Source organism: Bombyx mandarina, chromosome 05 (assembly GCF_030267445.1).
Source record: "Bombyx mandarina strain Sakado chromosome 05, ASM3026744v2".
NCBI lineage: Eukaryota > Metazoa > Arthropoda > Insecta > Lepidoptera > Bombycidae > Bombyx > Bombyx mandarina.
Window position 1 is genome coordinate 13093369 of NC_143212.1, and position 14953 is coordinate 13108321.

General features: G+C 36.2%; 2 protein-coding genes across 2 annotated transcripts; one reads left to right on the top strand and one right to left on the bottom strand.

Moving 5' to 3' along the window:
- Positions 1-751: 751 nt before the first annotated feature.
- On the top strand, positions 752-10008 carry LOC114246327 (alpha/beta hydrolase domain-containing protein 17B). The gene is made up of 4 exons (XM_089727837.1): positions 752-1605; positions 6441-6573; positions 6719-6836; positions 7566-10008. The coding sequence occupies exons 1-3, from the start codon at positions 959-961 to the stop codon at positions 6800-6802; spliced, it is 864 nt and encodes a 287-aa protein (XP_089583963.1). The 5' UTR covers positions 752-958; the 3' UTR covers positions 6803-6836; positions 7566-10008.
- Positions 9472-14952, bottom strand: LOC114246303 (lipid droplet-associated hydrolase-like). Its single transcript, XM_028178774.2, has 2 exons — positions 13769-14952; positions 9472-13452 (listed from the first exon to the last, which is right to left on the bottom strand). The coding sequence occupies exons 1-2, from the start codon at positions 13950-13952 to the stop codon at positions 12743-12745; spliced, it is 894 nt and encodes a 297-aa protein (XP_028034575.2). The 5' UTR covers positions 13953-14952; the 3' UTR covers positions 9472-12742.
- Position 14953: the final 1 nt, after the last annotated feature.

Sequence of the window (14953 nt, forward strand, 5' to 3'; positions counted from 1 at the left end):
TCTTTGATGTACAGTGAACTCAAACGCACATAGATCACTAACACTACCTATTATGTTTATTAGTTCTAAAGTCGTCGTTGCCTAAATGATAAGACGCCCGGTACACTCGTGTTGAGTGATGCACCGGTGTTCGAATCTCAAGCGGGTACCAATTTTTCTAATGAAATACGTACCAAACAAATGTTCACGATTGACTTCCGCGGTGAAGGAATAACATCGTGTGATAAAAATCAAATTCGCAAAATTATAGTTTGCGTAATTACTGGTGGTAGGACCTTTTGTGAGTCCGCGCGGGTAGGTACCACCACCCTGCCTATTTCCGCCGTGAAGCAGTAATGCGTTTAGGTTCGAAGGGCAAGGCAGCCGTTGTAACTATACTGAGACTTATAACTTATATCTTATGGTGGGTGGCGCATTTACATTGTAGGTCTCTATGGGCTCCAGTAACCACGTAGCCCCAGGTGGGCTGTGAGCTCGTCCACCCATCTAAGCAATAAAAAAAAAGCACATTGACGATATGTTCATGCAATACAACGTCCATTTTATTGTTTTTCTGTCACTAATGAACATCAGATAAAATCGAATTTCGAACTTTAAGAGTTCTAAGTGTCAACTGAATTAATGATAAATGTTTGAAAGAACGTTTTTCGAGGGTTTGTTTTTGTTGCTTAGCTTATTTGGACATTTGTAGTGTATTGCTTATTTTCAAAATACCAGATCGCATCTGTGGGCATTGTTCATAGATTATACACTAATATAAAATATAAAAGCACTGTGGCAGCGTTTATGCCGCCGTCATAACGTCTTGCATAAAGTAATGGCTGACAGAAATGAAATTGTTGACGATCTGTCAGTTTTGTGAATTTTATTTTCGCCATTATCAGTGATTTGTGACTCATAGTTTTGTAATGGGTAGTGTTTAGTAAATACTAGTGTTCACAAACAATACCGAAACAAAATGAACGGATTAAGTTTCAGCGAACTTTGTTGCCTGTTTTGTTGTCCGCCATGCCCAGGAAAAATTGCGGCCAAGTTAGCATTTCTGCCTCCAGAACCAACGTATGCATTCACTCCTGATGAAACGGGATCGAAATTTTCTTTAACGCTCACAGAACGCGCTGAGTGGCAATACTCAGAACGTGAAAAAGAAAACATCGAAGGCTTCTACTCCAGAACGACGAGGGGCAACAAGATAGCCTGTCTCTTTGTTCGTTGCAGTCCAAATGCTCGTTTCACTATATTGTTCTCACATGGCAACGCTGTGGATCTCGGACAAATGAGCAGTTTTTATTTAGGATTAGGCACCCGAATAAACTGTAATATATTTAGTTATGATTATTCGGGTTATGGTGTAAGTGGCGGGAAGCCCTCAGAAAAGAACTTGTATGCTGACATAGATGCTGCGTGGCAAGCGTTACGAACCCGATATGGCATTAGTCCTGAAAACATTATTTTGTATGGACAAAGCATTGGAACTGTACCAACAGTAGATTTGGCAGTGCGTTATGAAGTTGGAGCTGTAGTGTTACATTCGCCCTTAATGTCCGGAATGCGAGTAGCATTTCCAAACACCAAGAGAACTTGGTTTTTCGATGCATTTCCCAGGTATGTATAGATTTAACAAAAAAAATAACATTCAAAGATATTTCATTAGTAAATTAAGTATACATGGTGTATTTAAATTATTCCCAAAGACGAAGTTAAATGATTGTGATTTCTTGAAGACTGGTATTTATGGTGGTACTAATAACATTAGTGCTAGTACCATTTTTACATTGCAATCCTTAGTCATTAGGGGTGCTGTTGACCAACTACTTTCTGTCTTGTAATGTTGATTCACACATTTTGTTCTAACAAGAATTATATCTACTTATTACCCACTACTGTAATGTAATGTAAATGAATATCATTTTGTAGTCACAATATGGTAATAGGTCATTTTTGTTTTACCTCATAAAATAGGTAAAGTAAGAGTATAGTGTAGTACAGTAACACTTTGTAAATGGAGTAGAGTGTAGTTCCTTAGTTTTTTTTTTCAAACATGTTTTAGTAGAAGTTTAAAAGTGGCTTTGGGTTGACTTTACAATCAAACTTAAGCACTACTGTGATGTTTAGTCATTTCAACCAGTCACTGTTTTATCAGACTTTTTACGAGATACGTAACCCATAAACACAATTTACTAAGTTTCACACTGCATCATCTTACTGAGTTGCGATTCCAATCCAGGTAAATTTAGTAAAGTACTACTTGTACTAGAGCCATTTTTAGCGAACTGTCTCAGTAGAGATTGCCTATAAAAACTGGCGAAGCCAGAATAGCCCCTCTAGGATACTAGCAATTAGGTAGGGAAATAAAGTTTGAGTTGATTTTTTGCTAATTCAAACTCTATTTTCTATTATATAATGGTTTTGTGCTATGTATCAACTAAGTTAATATTCTGACACTTCTATTTTTATTTCTCAAAATAAAATAAGGTAATTATGCTTTAGTATAGACCAAAATTATTCAATGATACAGTAATGTCTCAGAATATTGATTTTGCCTTAACACTTTAAATTCTTTGATAATGATTTAGCTCTACAAAAATAAACAAAAAAAGAAAACATTAATTTTGTATAGGATTTAATTGTTGAATAAGCACAAATAATTCCTTAAACACTGTATTTCTCTGTTCTTTTCACCATAATTTTTATATGTAATTGATTGGACTTACACACTATCATTGAGATAAGTTGAATTTATCATCATTGTTTACAATTCAATAACTGAATCGCATTTCTCCTCAGTTTGTTACAATTGTTAATTCTTTTAATTTTTCATTGATCCACACATTGATTAACACAAATTACCTTTTTTTAAATCAGGGTTGTAACACCTGTTTCCACCACATGCTTAATATGTCTTTTATTGTTTTTATATAAAATGGACCCAGGTCACCATTGTTCATGTACATTAGCAATGTTTTTTTTATTGCATATATGGGTGTACGAGCTCACAGCCCAGCTACTGTTAAAGGGTTACTGGAGCCCATAGACATCTACCACGTAAATGCGCCACCCATCTTGAGATATAAGTTCTAAGGTCTCAAGTATAGTTACTACGGGTGCCCCACCCTTCAAAGCGAAACGCATTACTGCTTCACGGCAGAAATAAGCAGGGTGGTGGTACCTACCCGCGCGGACTCACAAGAGATCCTACCACCAGTAATTACGCAAACTATAATTTTGCGGGTTTCATTTTTATTACACGATGTTATTCCTTCACTGTGGAAGTCAATCGTGAACATTTGTTGAGTATGTATTTCATTAGAAAAATTGGTACCCGCCTGCGGGATTCGAACACCGGTGCATCGCTCAACACGAATGCACCGGACGTCTTATCCCTTGGGCCACGACGACTTCAGAGATGAATGTCAGAGAAATAGCCAAGCTGTTGCCTATTGCTTGAGTGATGGTTTTCCTTATTTAAAAAAATAGTTTATTGCATGTTCGGATGAGTAAGTTCGCGGACCATCTGATACTAAGAGAGAAATTCCAAATTTAAATAATAATAAGAAAATCTCGGATTACGCAAACTTTAGGTTTTAATTGTCTTGGCTAAAAGATCTCTTATTTTTTATTTTTTTATTTTTTTTTTATTGCTTAGATGATTGGACGAGTTCACAGCCCACCTGGTGTTAAGTGGTTACTGGAGCCCATAGACATCTACAACGTAAATGCGCCACCCACCTTGAGATATAAGTTCTAAGGTCTCAATAATAGTTACAACGGCTGCCCCACCCTTCAAACCAAAACGCATTGCTGCTTCACGGCAGAAATAGGCAGGGCGGTGGTACCTACCCGTGCGGACTCACAAGAGGTCCTACCACCAGTAATTACGCAAATTATAATTTTGCGGGTTTCATTTTTATTACACGATGTTATTCCTTCATCGTGGAAATCAATCGTGAACATTTGTTAAGTACGTATTTCATTAGAAAAATTGGTACCCGCCTGAGATTCGAACACCGGTGCATCGCTCAACACGAGTGCACCGGACGTCTTATCCGTTAGGCCACGACGACTTCAAACGTATTCCCGTACTACTACGTTCACTTGCTTAATTGCTTAATATAAACCCAAAACAAATACAAAAATACAATGGACGGACTTATCGCTAAATGCGATCTCAAGCAGACAACCATGCTATGCATCGGGACATGAAAATGAAAGCCGCAAAATAATTACGTATATAACGTAATTATTGATTTTAGGGCATATGTATTTTGAACCCGCACAAGTAGGTACGAGCTTAGTTTATGCCGCAAATCAGCGAGCCGTTCTGGTCTGAAGGACAGGACTACCGATAACAATGTTATTTCGACTTTTCTTTTTCGTTTCAATGTGAATGGTAGCATTTATGTAAATAGATTTTAGTAATAAATACACAATTTCATTTGCGCAAAACATAATCGAATGACATTGACCTTAACGTGTGAACTTATTAATATTGTTTTCAAATTGCTTATCGCGGTTTGTATCTTCTTCACGTACCTATTCATTAATGTAACGTAAAACGTAAATATAATGTTATTTTATAACAGTAAATTCAAAATTTATAATGTATTTCTGGTTTATTCAAATTAAATAATTTATTCCGTACCAACAGATTAGGAATTTAGTAGGAAAAAATCCTTTTTGCACTGGCAGTAGGAGACGTCTTGTGAGTTCGCATAGACTGGACTATAAACCCGCCTATTTCTGCCGTGAAGCAGTAATGTGTTTCTGTTTGAAGGCCCAAAATGGGTAGCGACATTTTCATTATTGTCTATGGGCCTGGGTAACTACTTAACACCAGATGGGCCGTGGAATTGTCCAACCACCAATGCAATAAAAAAACTGCCTGTTGGGAGTGTGTAATACTCGTATTGACTGAAGCGATAATACAGTGATTTAAATCTCACAAGTGGGTACCATTTTCTCTCAGGAAATAACTCTAATGATCTAACATGTGTTCACGAACGACTCATGGTGTAGGCATAATTACAAATTCGCATATTTACTAGTGCCCCAATTTTTTTCGTTTCTACCGCGAAATAGTAGTAAATTCCTGTTAAGGGTGCAACAGCCGTTTTGAAATAGGCGTATTGTGAGTCGGAAGTGAATGGATAGTTACCGCTTTCCTGATTGTTACTGCCGCAAAGCAGTCGTAGGAGCAAAGGGAAGGACAGCCGTAGAATACAACTAAGTCTGGCCTCATGTCTCAGGGTATGTAACGGTATTCACATTGTAATATCGATAGGTGCTGGTAACGTCGCATACGCAACGACGCAATTGCGATATTCGTTAACGGATTTGGCGTGGATTTAGAATTTATATACCAATCATATGATCAACCCTCAAACATTTTATAATTATAAAAAATACCTTTCAAGTAAGATCAAAACTAAACATTGTATTTTTAGTGGTCGATTACTCAATTAAACTAATATTGTTCAGCTCTATAAATTCTATTTGTTTTATAATCAGTAATGTCGAGTAATCGCAACTGGTTACATCAACTGGGTGTCGTAATTACATTATCGACAGTAATTTCGTTCATACTTGGCACTCAATCTGTTAACGTTATGTTGGTACATATTAAATTTTAGTATGATTTATGAGAACAGTATCCATGTTGTACCATAATATATTTTGACATTGAGAGATGAGGGCGGTGTTTGGATTAACTTCTTGATAGTACCTACTAGAAAATGTTTGTGCTAAAATTGTTACCAGTGTCGTGTAAGCCAGAAAATCAGCAGTTTCTATTTATAAACTCAAACAAATATTATTCTTCGGTTTATTAGAGTTTGTGACGTGATGTCTAAGTGAGCGGCCAACTAGTATATCGAGTAAGCGATTATGCTTATCAGTATTAGAGCGTAGCGTGAATTCGCACGGGTGGGTAGTTATTAATTTATTATTTTCTCCTATTTTTGCCGCAAAGATGTAAGTGTAGGGTAGCCATTATGAAATACAACAAAGACTTCTGATTTTAACCCATCTTCACTGCGAAATTATTGCCATGTATGTGGGCTCCGAGGATTACTTAAAATCAGGTGGGCCATGAGCTCGTACGCCTATCAAGAGCATTATAAAATAATTGTATGTCTGTGATTTGAGCTAGTAAACGTAGTTGAACATCGTTGTAATTAAAGTGCTGATATCAAAATGATAAAAACGGAACCTTTACAATTGTGTCATGGCCGTATATATGTACATTTTTCATAGCCAGTCTCTCGAATATTATAAATTACTAGCCGTACGGATGTATTTAGGGTTTCGTTTCAGTAAGTAAGTATGATATACGCGAGCTACTTTATTAATAAGAATAAGACAGGCGAATGTGAATTATGATTTTGTTTTAAACTATGTAGAGTTGAACTGAGTTACTTATTTTATGTAAATTTTCTTAACAGTATTGACAAAATACCCAAAGTTACTTCTCCAGTTCTTGTGATTCATGGAACCGAGGATGAGGTAATTGACTTCTCCCACGGACTCGCCATATATGAGCGGTGTCCGCGTGCAGTGGAGCCACTATGGGTAGAGGTAATATATGATTAAATTTATTAAAATATTTTGTCATCGTTATAGAGTATTTTATTGCCTAGTTCGATGTTAAATTTCGCTACAGCGAAACACCATCTTCGAAATTTGTTTGTAGAAGAATGAATCGACACATATATATTTACAGGGTGCTGGGCATAACGATGTGGAACTGTTCAATCAGTACCTCGAGAGACTGAAACGTTTTGTATCTGTAGAGTTGCTCAACTGACAAAGACTGCAGGCCACTGGCCAGACAACACAAGGTATTTAACTTACAAAACTATATGAAACCAAATATCAAAACATAAAATAAGAGACGAATGAAGTAAAAAAAATTGTATTTGTAATCCAATAAATTACATATAAAACTACCCACAACAGTGCATCAAACATCATTTTCATGTTTTTTTTTTTTAATTCAAATATATGCATAGATTTTTGGTATTCTTGCATTTAGAGAATGTTAGTAATTATTAGCTATGTCAGGGGTCGGCAATGCGGCGTCATGGCGCCCCCGATCGATTTTTAATGCGCCCTCGCTGGACTAATGTAAATGTATGAAAAGTAATCCGAAATAATTATTTTCTTTCAATACCGAACAAAGCTTAATGACTCACATTTAGATAATTGTTTAAGGACCGGGAACTCTACATATATCCCAATTATAAAAAAATTAGCTGAAAATATGGACACCCAAGTTTCACACTGAATTATATGTATCATGATGTATGACACCAACAATATAAGTTAAAAATAATTTGTTTTTTTTTGCCTATTGATACCTGTTCATTATTTGTGAAATATGCGCCCTCGGTGATTTTCAAATTTAGTATTGCGCCCTTAAGGACAAACAGGTTGCCGACTCCTGAGCTATGTATATTGTAAAGTATATTTCTGGACAATCTAGCCGAGATACAAAAATTTAGCTTAATATTCTAATGATTTTAATTAATTTATGACCGTAATAAAATACCATTTTAAAATTATTTTAGGTGATGAACAAAATCCTGCATCCACATTGAGTTCCGGCACTTCCAGTTCGGCCACAGAGAGACTCCTCTAGCTAGCGGGGGCCGGGCCTAGCCGGGCCGGCCCCGATAAAAATTTAGTAAAAGTCGAGGGTGCGAACCCGTCCGCCCCCGCATTTCCATCCGGCGAACCTAACAGTGATCCCTGTCCTACCGACGAGCCCATAACCGCTCACAATATCAGCATCAACGTGACTGACGCGGACTCGCCGGCGGGCGTGCGTCGTCGAGCCCACTTGCGCTCTCTCAGCGACGTGACCCCCGCGTGCCGGCCGCCCTCAGGCCGCGCTCGCTCGCATTCCGAGAGGCCTCGTCCATCGCCGGCAGCCTCCCTGGCACCCTCGCCCGCGCGACCTCGCCACGCTCTCACTCCGCGTCAGGCACGCAGCGAGCGCTCGTCGCCCGACGTGTCGCTACTCGCACTGGACGACACTGTGCGACCGCGCGACTTTCTCGACCCGTGGCGTAAGATGAGCGACCTGGAGTTGCCGGCATGTGGTGACCCCTGGGTGCGCAACAAGTCACCGGGCCGGCGCGGTCGGCTGGAGCGTCGCTCGGCGGTGCGGTGCGAGGCGTGCGGCGCAGAGAGCTGCGAGTGTTGGCGCTGCACGTGCGAGCCCCGGTCGGCTCGTCCGTCGCCGGCCCGCCTGGCGCCTCGGCCGCCCGCTCGCGCCCTGTCGGACGACAGCGCCGCGGAGAGACCTCGGAGGTTGTACAAATCCTCGTCGCAGCGTTTGCTGGGAACGACGTCGACTGTCGATCCGCTCCTCGAGACCACGTGTTGAACGGAACTGGATTGCACTCTCCGCGAGTATTAAATTCTATTAGTGCGAATTGTGTATCCCCTCTTAGTTTTAAGATTTCAAAATTATATTTGTGTCGTGATGACCGTTCGTGTCGAGTCTGCGTTGCGACATCATGTGTGAACGATATATAATGCGAGTGTTTTGTCAATGTCCGGGTTACGATTGTGCTGTGTTCGAATTGCCTCATTCGAGGCCCCGAGCTTTGAGTAACGTAGTGTCGTTCAGAATTTCAATCCCTAAAAATACAAATATATTTCCAAAAACTATCTAATAGCACAAACTGAAGTATCGTATTTTGATTTTTAATATCTAATATATTCAATGCATGAAATACGTTTTTTTTATATTGTACTTATTATTTATTTAATCATCATTATGTACTGTTAATATCAATATGTTATAAATACAATAATATCACGTACTGTTAGTAACAAATGTACCTACATTCCAAATTATTACATATTTGAGTTGCTACAATATCGAATTCAATCGATTCGTAATTTTATTGAAGAGCATTAAAATCAGGAGGAATTGAATCTCTCGCTAACCTCAATTGATTACCATGTACAGTATATTCCACATATAATGACCTCGAAGATATGTCCAGAACAAACACGTTATAAACACAGACACATCATCTTAAAAAAGTAAACTTCCTATTTTTGTTACACATTTTTGTTAAATAAAGATAGAAATATAGAAGCATATACATTGTATGTATCCATTAATAATAAATAGTAAAAACTGACACATCCATATCTACATAGAATTTTCACTGCTTTTATTGTTTACATTTGGCCTTTTTTTTTTATTTAAATTGTAATAAGTCTAAAGTTATTGTAGACAGGAGAGTATAAAGAAGAATATTCTGTTTTATTATTTTGGATAGTCTTGCTAAGAAGAAATAATGATAACACTCCTGCACTTTTTAAAGCTTCTTCTGTGAAATGTTTTGATTCACACGAAAATCGTTATATGTATTATATTCAAGTCATATAAACCGATTTCGCTGTACATTAAATTTGTTAAATATGTTTAAATTATACTCTAATGATTAAAAGTCATTTGATATCCTGAACTTTAATTATAAATATACTCACATACATTTTTCATATAACAATAAAATTATAAAAAAAATACTATAGTGACCCAAAAGCAATTGCTACTTGAAGCTTGGTGAAAAATGTAAATTTAATATTGATAACTAAAATGTTTTATATCATGTACTTCCAATATTTCAAATATGTATTTATTATAAAAATATATTGTGCATTTGAAGAATCTTATTCATTTTATGTTTATTTTAATTTTGATAAATTTTATATTTAGATATATTATGTAAACTTAAGTCATTTCATCCTAAAACATTTTTATGGAATTTCTGTGCCATTTTACAGTTTCGGATCAGATTATTCCTAAGGTATTATTTCAAAATGCTATGTACTTATTATTTATACATACTATTAAACATTAAATAGGAAGGTTGATATGTGTGATTGATGTCTCAACTGTTATTTACTTATTAAAATGTAAAATGGTTATCTTTAACTTGTAATATAAAAGAAAATTTTTATTAAATTAAAGTGCACATATCTTTAAAATGTCCATGATTTTTCCTAAAATACGCGTATTTCATTAACATTACAACTCTTTGGTGATCAATACTACTAAATACTACAAAATTTCTCATTTTTCACTTAGAAAACTTACAGCTAACTTAAATATATGAACAAAGTTATTAGTAAATGACCAATATTATAAACGGGCGCTATGAGACTATAGACATAGCCTGTTAAAATGATATCTGAAACGAATCACGGTCACAAAGACTTGTATTGGAATGTAAATAATCTTTCAGCATATTTGTTTACGTAGGTATCAAAAAAAAAACCATGGCCTACTTAATTGATAATACGTTTTCAGCTATACGACTATGCGGAGAATCATATTCTACGACAGGTAGCAATTATTCTAAGTACATACCAAAAACGTTCATGAATGCAATTTAAGAGGGGGTGTAATAAAAATGATACCCGGAAAGTAATGTACCAAAGGTTTATTGTGATTTAGTATTTAACACTATCCCTACAAAACATCACTGCCGCTAAAGTACTCTAATATACTGCCGACTTCCTATTCGATTTTCCTTCCAATTTTCTATCTATGCTGGTAGTTTCGAGGAGCTATGCCAGCCTCGCAGAGCGAGTAGGTGATGAGCTTGGGGTATCTAAAAGCTGTTTGCCTTTCGGTTAGCGGTATCGGGTATGTAAAGGATCTGGGATCTTACTCTAATAAGGGTTACGCTGACAGCCTCTCAAAGCTATCAGTTTAGGTAGGAAAAAACTTGTTAGGATTTTTGGTGCAGTCGGGGTTTTTTATTCATTTAGATAACACTGCGAAAGTTATTCAATATAAGACTCAAATTAAACATTAACCTACTTCCTACTAATATTATAAACGCGAAAGTTTGAAAGAATGTATGGATGGATGTTTGTTACTCTTTCACACAAAAACTACTGGATGGATTTTGATGAAACTACATTAATATAGCTTACACAACAGAATAACACATAGGCTATAATTTATAAATATATATTGTGAATTATCTAAAATATAAGTTCTAAAATAAGTGTTAAGTAGGTAGGAAAAAAAATCTGTCAACTGCGAGGTACTCTGGCGTGCGCCGCAGTAACCGTTACGTATTTAATGTTTAATGGAAATGTTTTTCTTAAATAGTCCTACAAAAAACCCGTTACAGCAAATATCCATCTTTTATATTTAAACCATTATCGCCAAAATAGTAAACTATAAGTACAATAAAAATGATAATTTATTTGTAACGCACATTTGGTAGTAACAAATTGATCCTTATATCAAAATAAATACTTTTATCACCTCTGGTATTTAAAGTAGATAAACTTTAAATACCTACGTTTACACTACCTACATAATTTCGACAAATATTTGAATATTTATGACAACCGAGTGCGAAATGTTATGAAAGATAAAGTATAGAAAATTCAATAAGATCAATAGGTAATAAATGGTTAGGTACAGTTCCTGAAGCGAAGCGGTACTCCACGCGAGGTCGGACCTGCGCTTTATAAAGCGCAAGTCTCTGTCCAGGCGTGAAATACCGCTTCGCTCTGTTGAGGACTCCCAACATTTTAGAGGCCAATTTGGCTTTACCTTCCAAATTACTCCGAAACTGGACATCGCTTGAAATATCGACCCCCAGAATCCCGATACTCGCGAAAAGCTGCAGGGATACTCCTTGAAATTCCGGCACCATGACAAAAGGGTCCTTCGCAGTGAACGCGCAAACCTGTGTCTTCAATGGGTTGAACTGAACTGAATTCAGTTCACCCCGCTTGGAGACCCGCCCCAGGGAGTTCTCCACTTCAGACACAAGTTTTAATCGCCTTTCGTGTACAACGCTTCGAGAGAGACTGTGATGGCCGATATATCGCGCATCCCCCGTGCTATCATCCGCATAGCAATGCATGCTATCAATAGATAGCATGTCATTGATATGCAGTATGAAAAGCGTGGGGGAGAGCACCAAACCTTGTGGAACACCAGCGTTGATGGTCATGGTATCGGAGCACCAGCCGTCGACGACAACTGTGATGCTCCGTCCATCCAAAAAGCTAGCGATCCACTTGCAGAGTCCCTCAGGGGTCCCGTATGGTGGAAGCTTCGATAGAAGTGTAAGTAAGTATATTAACAAGCATGGAATTTTGAAATAAATACAATTGACTGACTCGATCGTACAGTAGATAGCGCCTCTGACTATTGCGGCCGAGTGTCGTGGTTCGATTCCCACATCGGGCAAACCTTGTATGATAAACAGGTTTTTTGCTGTTTGTTCAAACAAACAAAAAAGTCTCTGGTGCCCATAACACAGGGATTTCTAATTTGGGGCCGAATGTCCATTCGTGATTTGTTAATAAAAAGTTATTATTAATAAAACAATACACCAATTGTTTGTAAAAAAAAGGCATCAAAATACATAGGCATTTTGAAAAAGCAAGAGGACACAAAGAATTTAAGTTTATAAATAAATTAAAAGTAAATTATAATAGCTAACTGAAATGAATAATAATAAATAAATATTTTTGTACCTGTGGTAATCCAATTTGGAAATTGCTAAACAAATAAAATAATTGTACCAACGGCATTCTTTGGTAGCCCCACAAAGTTTTAAGTTTAATCAAAGGTTTTGATGTTTGTAACATTACATAGATTCAGGACAAACTGTTAAAGGTGTTATAAAATTTATAATCTGATTTTCCAAGTAAACACATACTTTTTCAATTGTGTATGTTGCCAGTCTTACATTTTAGAAGTTATGAAATCAATAGCCATTTCTGCAACTTCTTCAGAGGATTTTAGAACAAATGAATGCTCAATGTCTACTTCTTTCATGGCTATTAGAGGCTGATATTGCATTAAATCATTCATGCAATGTGGTGGTACCCAATTATCTCTATTACTGTATATTATCCTCGTCAAGTGCTTAATTTTATCAATCATTGCAAAGTTCAATAAGTTTACCTTATCCATTTCATTGTAAGCTAAATGCAATATTTTCTCACCAACACGTGGATTACATAATTTTAATATTCTTGAACTAAAATGTTTGGGTAATGAATTTAACTTTAAGTAAGAGAAGGCCAAATATGTGCGAATGCTTTCAGGCAAGTAATAAACTATTATGAATAACAATAAAATGAAATAATGCAGAGGACGTAAAATGTTATTCAATAATTTGCCATTTTTTGATTCAGCCATTTTTTGTAGTGTAGGAAACAGCAAATTCACAGATGACAATCTTTGTAATATGAGTTCATCCTTCTGCAACATTTCTAAAATCATCCAACATCCAATAGAATGTCCTATTAGATGAATTTTACTTTTCTTTTCAATGTGATTGTGGATAAGGTCCAACTTATGAAGCACTTGACCTTCCAAATTGAATAAATGTTCCTGACCCTGTAATTGGTTGGACTTTTGATCTGGCATTTTCTCATGTCCAGCTTGTCCTAAAATTAAAAAAAATATTGAAATACCTATCAAATGGGATGTCTTAGGTTAAATTGGCTTTAAACAAAAGTTATCTTCCACAAAGTTAGTGTGGCCCAAAGAATAAAATAGTGTGTTCATATTCAACATGATTAGATAACACCACAGTGGAGCAGCATCAATACTATACATTTGAGACTTGGATCTCACATCAAGGTGGGTGGTGGCATTCAGGTAGTAAAATCTACCAGTACCAGTAGAGCTCCAGTACCCACTCAACACAAGCTGGGTCGTGAGCTGGTTTAATCGTCAAAGCAGTAAAAAAACCGAAGTTACCTATTACACATACTGGTAATCCAGTGTTTGTGTGTAGATAAGAAGCAAATTCAATATAAAAATCTGGTACTCCAGGATTTCCAGAAATACAGATAATGACATCCGTTCGATTATTTTGAAACGGGTCTCCGTAAGTTATTAAATGTGTTTGAACATTATTTAGATACACTAAAACACTCTTCATTGTATGTAAATTGTTAATTAATGGATTAAATGTTAATGTAACAAGTAAGTTATTCACATATGTTTATTAAATTTTATTTGGTAGGTAAATAAGAGCTTGTATCCAAAGAGTATGTAACACTACATCTTGTCGACTTTTTTTAAATAAACATCATAGATAATTAGATACACTTAATATACATGTGTCCGCTATAGCGAAACGTAACTGAAAAGTTGAAAAACGTTGTTAGTTAACGTTATTGGCATCGATAACAGGCAGTTATCAGATATTGAGATTATTTCAGATAACCGAATGAACAATAACCAAAATAATTATGCCTTTGAGGGAGTCCGTATAGAGTCACTTCTTTATTTCGCCGTAAAGTCGTGTTTTATGTAATTAACATCACAGTTGAAACAATAGAAATTTTATTGTTGTAGCTGCATAAACTATACTAAGTTATTATATTAAATTAGATATTAAACACATTAAAAATTATTTTTACGTTTTAAATTTTCGGCGCTAAACAGGTTTTTTTTTTAAAGAGATTTTATGACCTGGTAACTAAGATCTATAAGTCATGTCTTATTTTAATTTATATTCATATTTTTTATGAAAAATTATATTATAGAGTGAAATGAAATGAAGATGATTTATTTGAGACGCTAATCAACTGGGATGAAATTAAATGAAATGAATTGAGATGATATGGGATGAAATATAATCTCAGTAAACTGGTGGTCATTTACTAAGATTTTTTCAGTGGACTTTTTGGAGGATCCCGAGAAGCTACGTCCAGCGGCTTTGTTTCATTTTCCCACATTTGTGCACTTTCACATATATTAAACAGTTAATAAACCACCATTATTACACATTTAAACCCGAAGAAACACTAAATAGACAAAATGAAACAAATCACACAACTTCACACCTCGCGTTCCCGCCAAAAAGTCCCGCTAAAAAGGTCCCGTGTCACAGACCATAGATTATACACTTAATATATTCACAGACTATATTCTTTT

Bases quoted from the DNA above. Each gene is read 5' to 3' on its own strand.
- LOC114246327 (XM_089727837.1), top strand. From the start codon at position 959: ATGAACGGATTAAGTTTCAGCGAACTTTGTTGCCTGTTTTGTTGTCCG. The intron at 1,606-6,440 runs GTATGTATAGAT...TTTTCTTAACAG, and splicing joins TTTTTCGATGCATTTCCCAG to TATTGACAAAATACCCAAAG. The intron at 6,574-6,718 runs GTAATATATGAT...ATATATTTACAG, and splicing joins TGGAGCCACTATGGGTAGAG to GGTGCTGGGCATAACGATGT.
- LOC114246303 (XM_028178774.2), bottom strand. From the start codon at position 13,952: ATGAAGAGTGTTTTAGTGTATCTAAATAATGTTCAAACACATTTAATA. The intron at 13,453-13,768 runs GTAACTTCGGTT...TTTTAATTTTAG, and splicing joins ATTACCAGTATGTGTAATAG to GACAAGCTGGACATGAGAAA.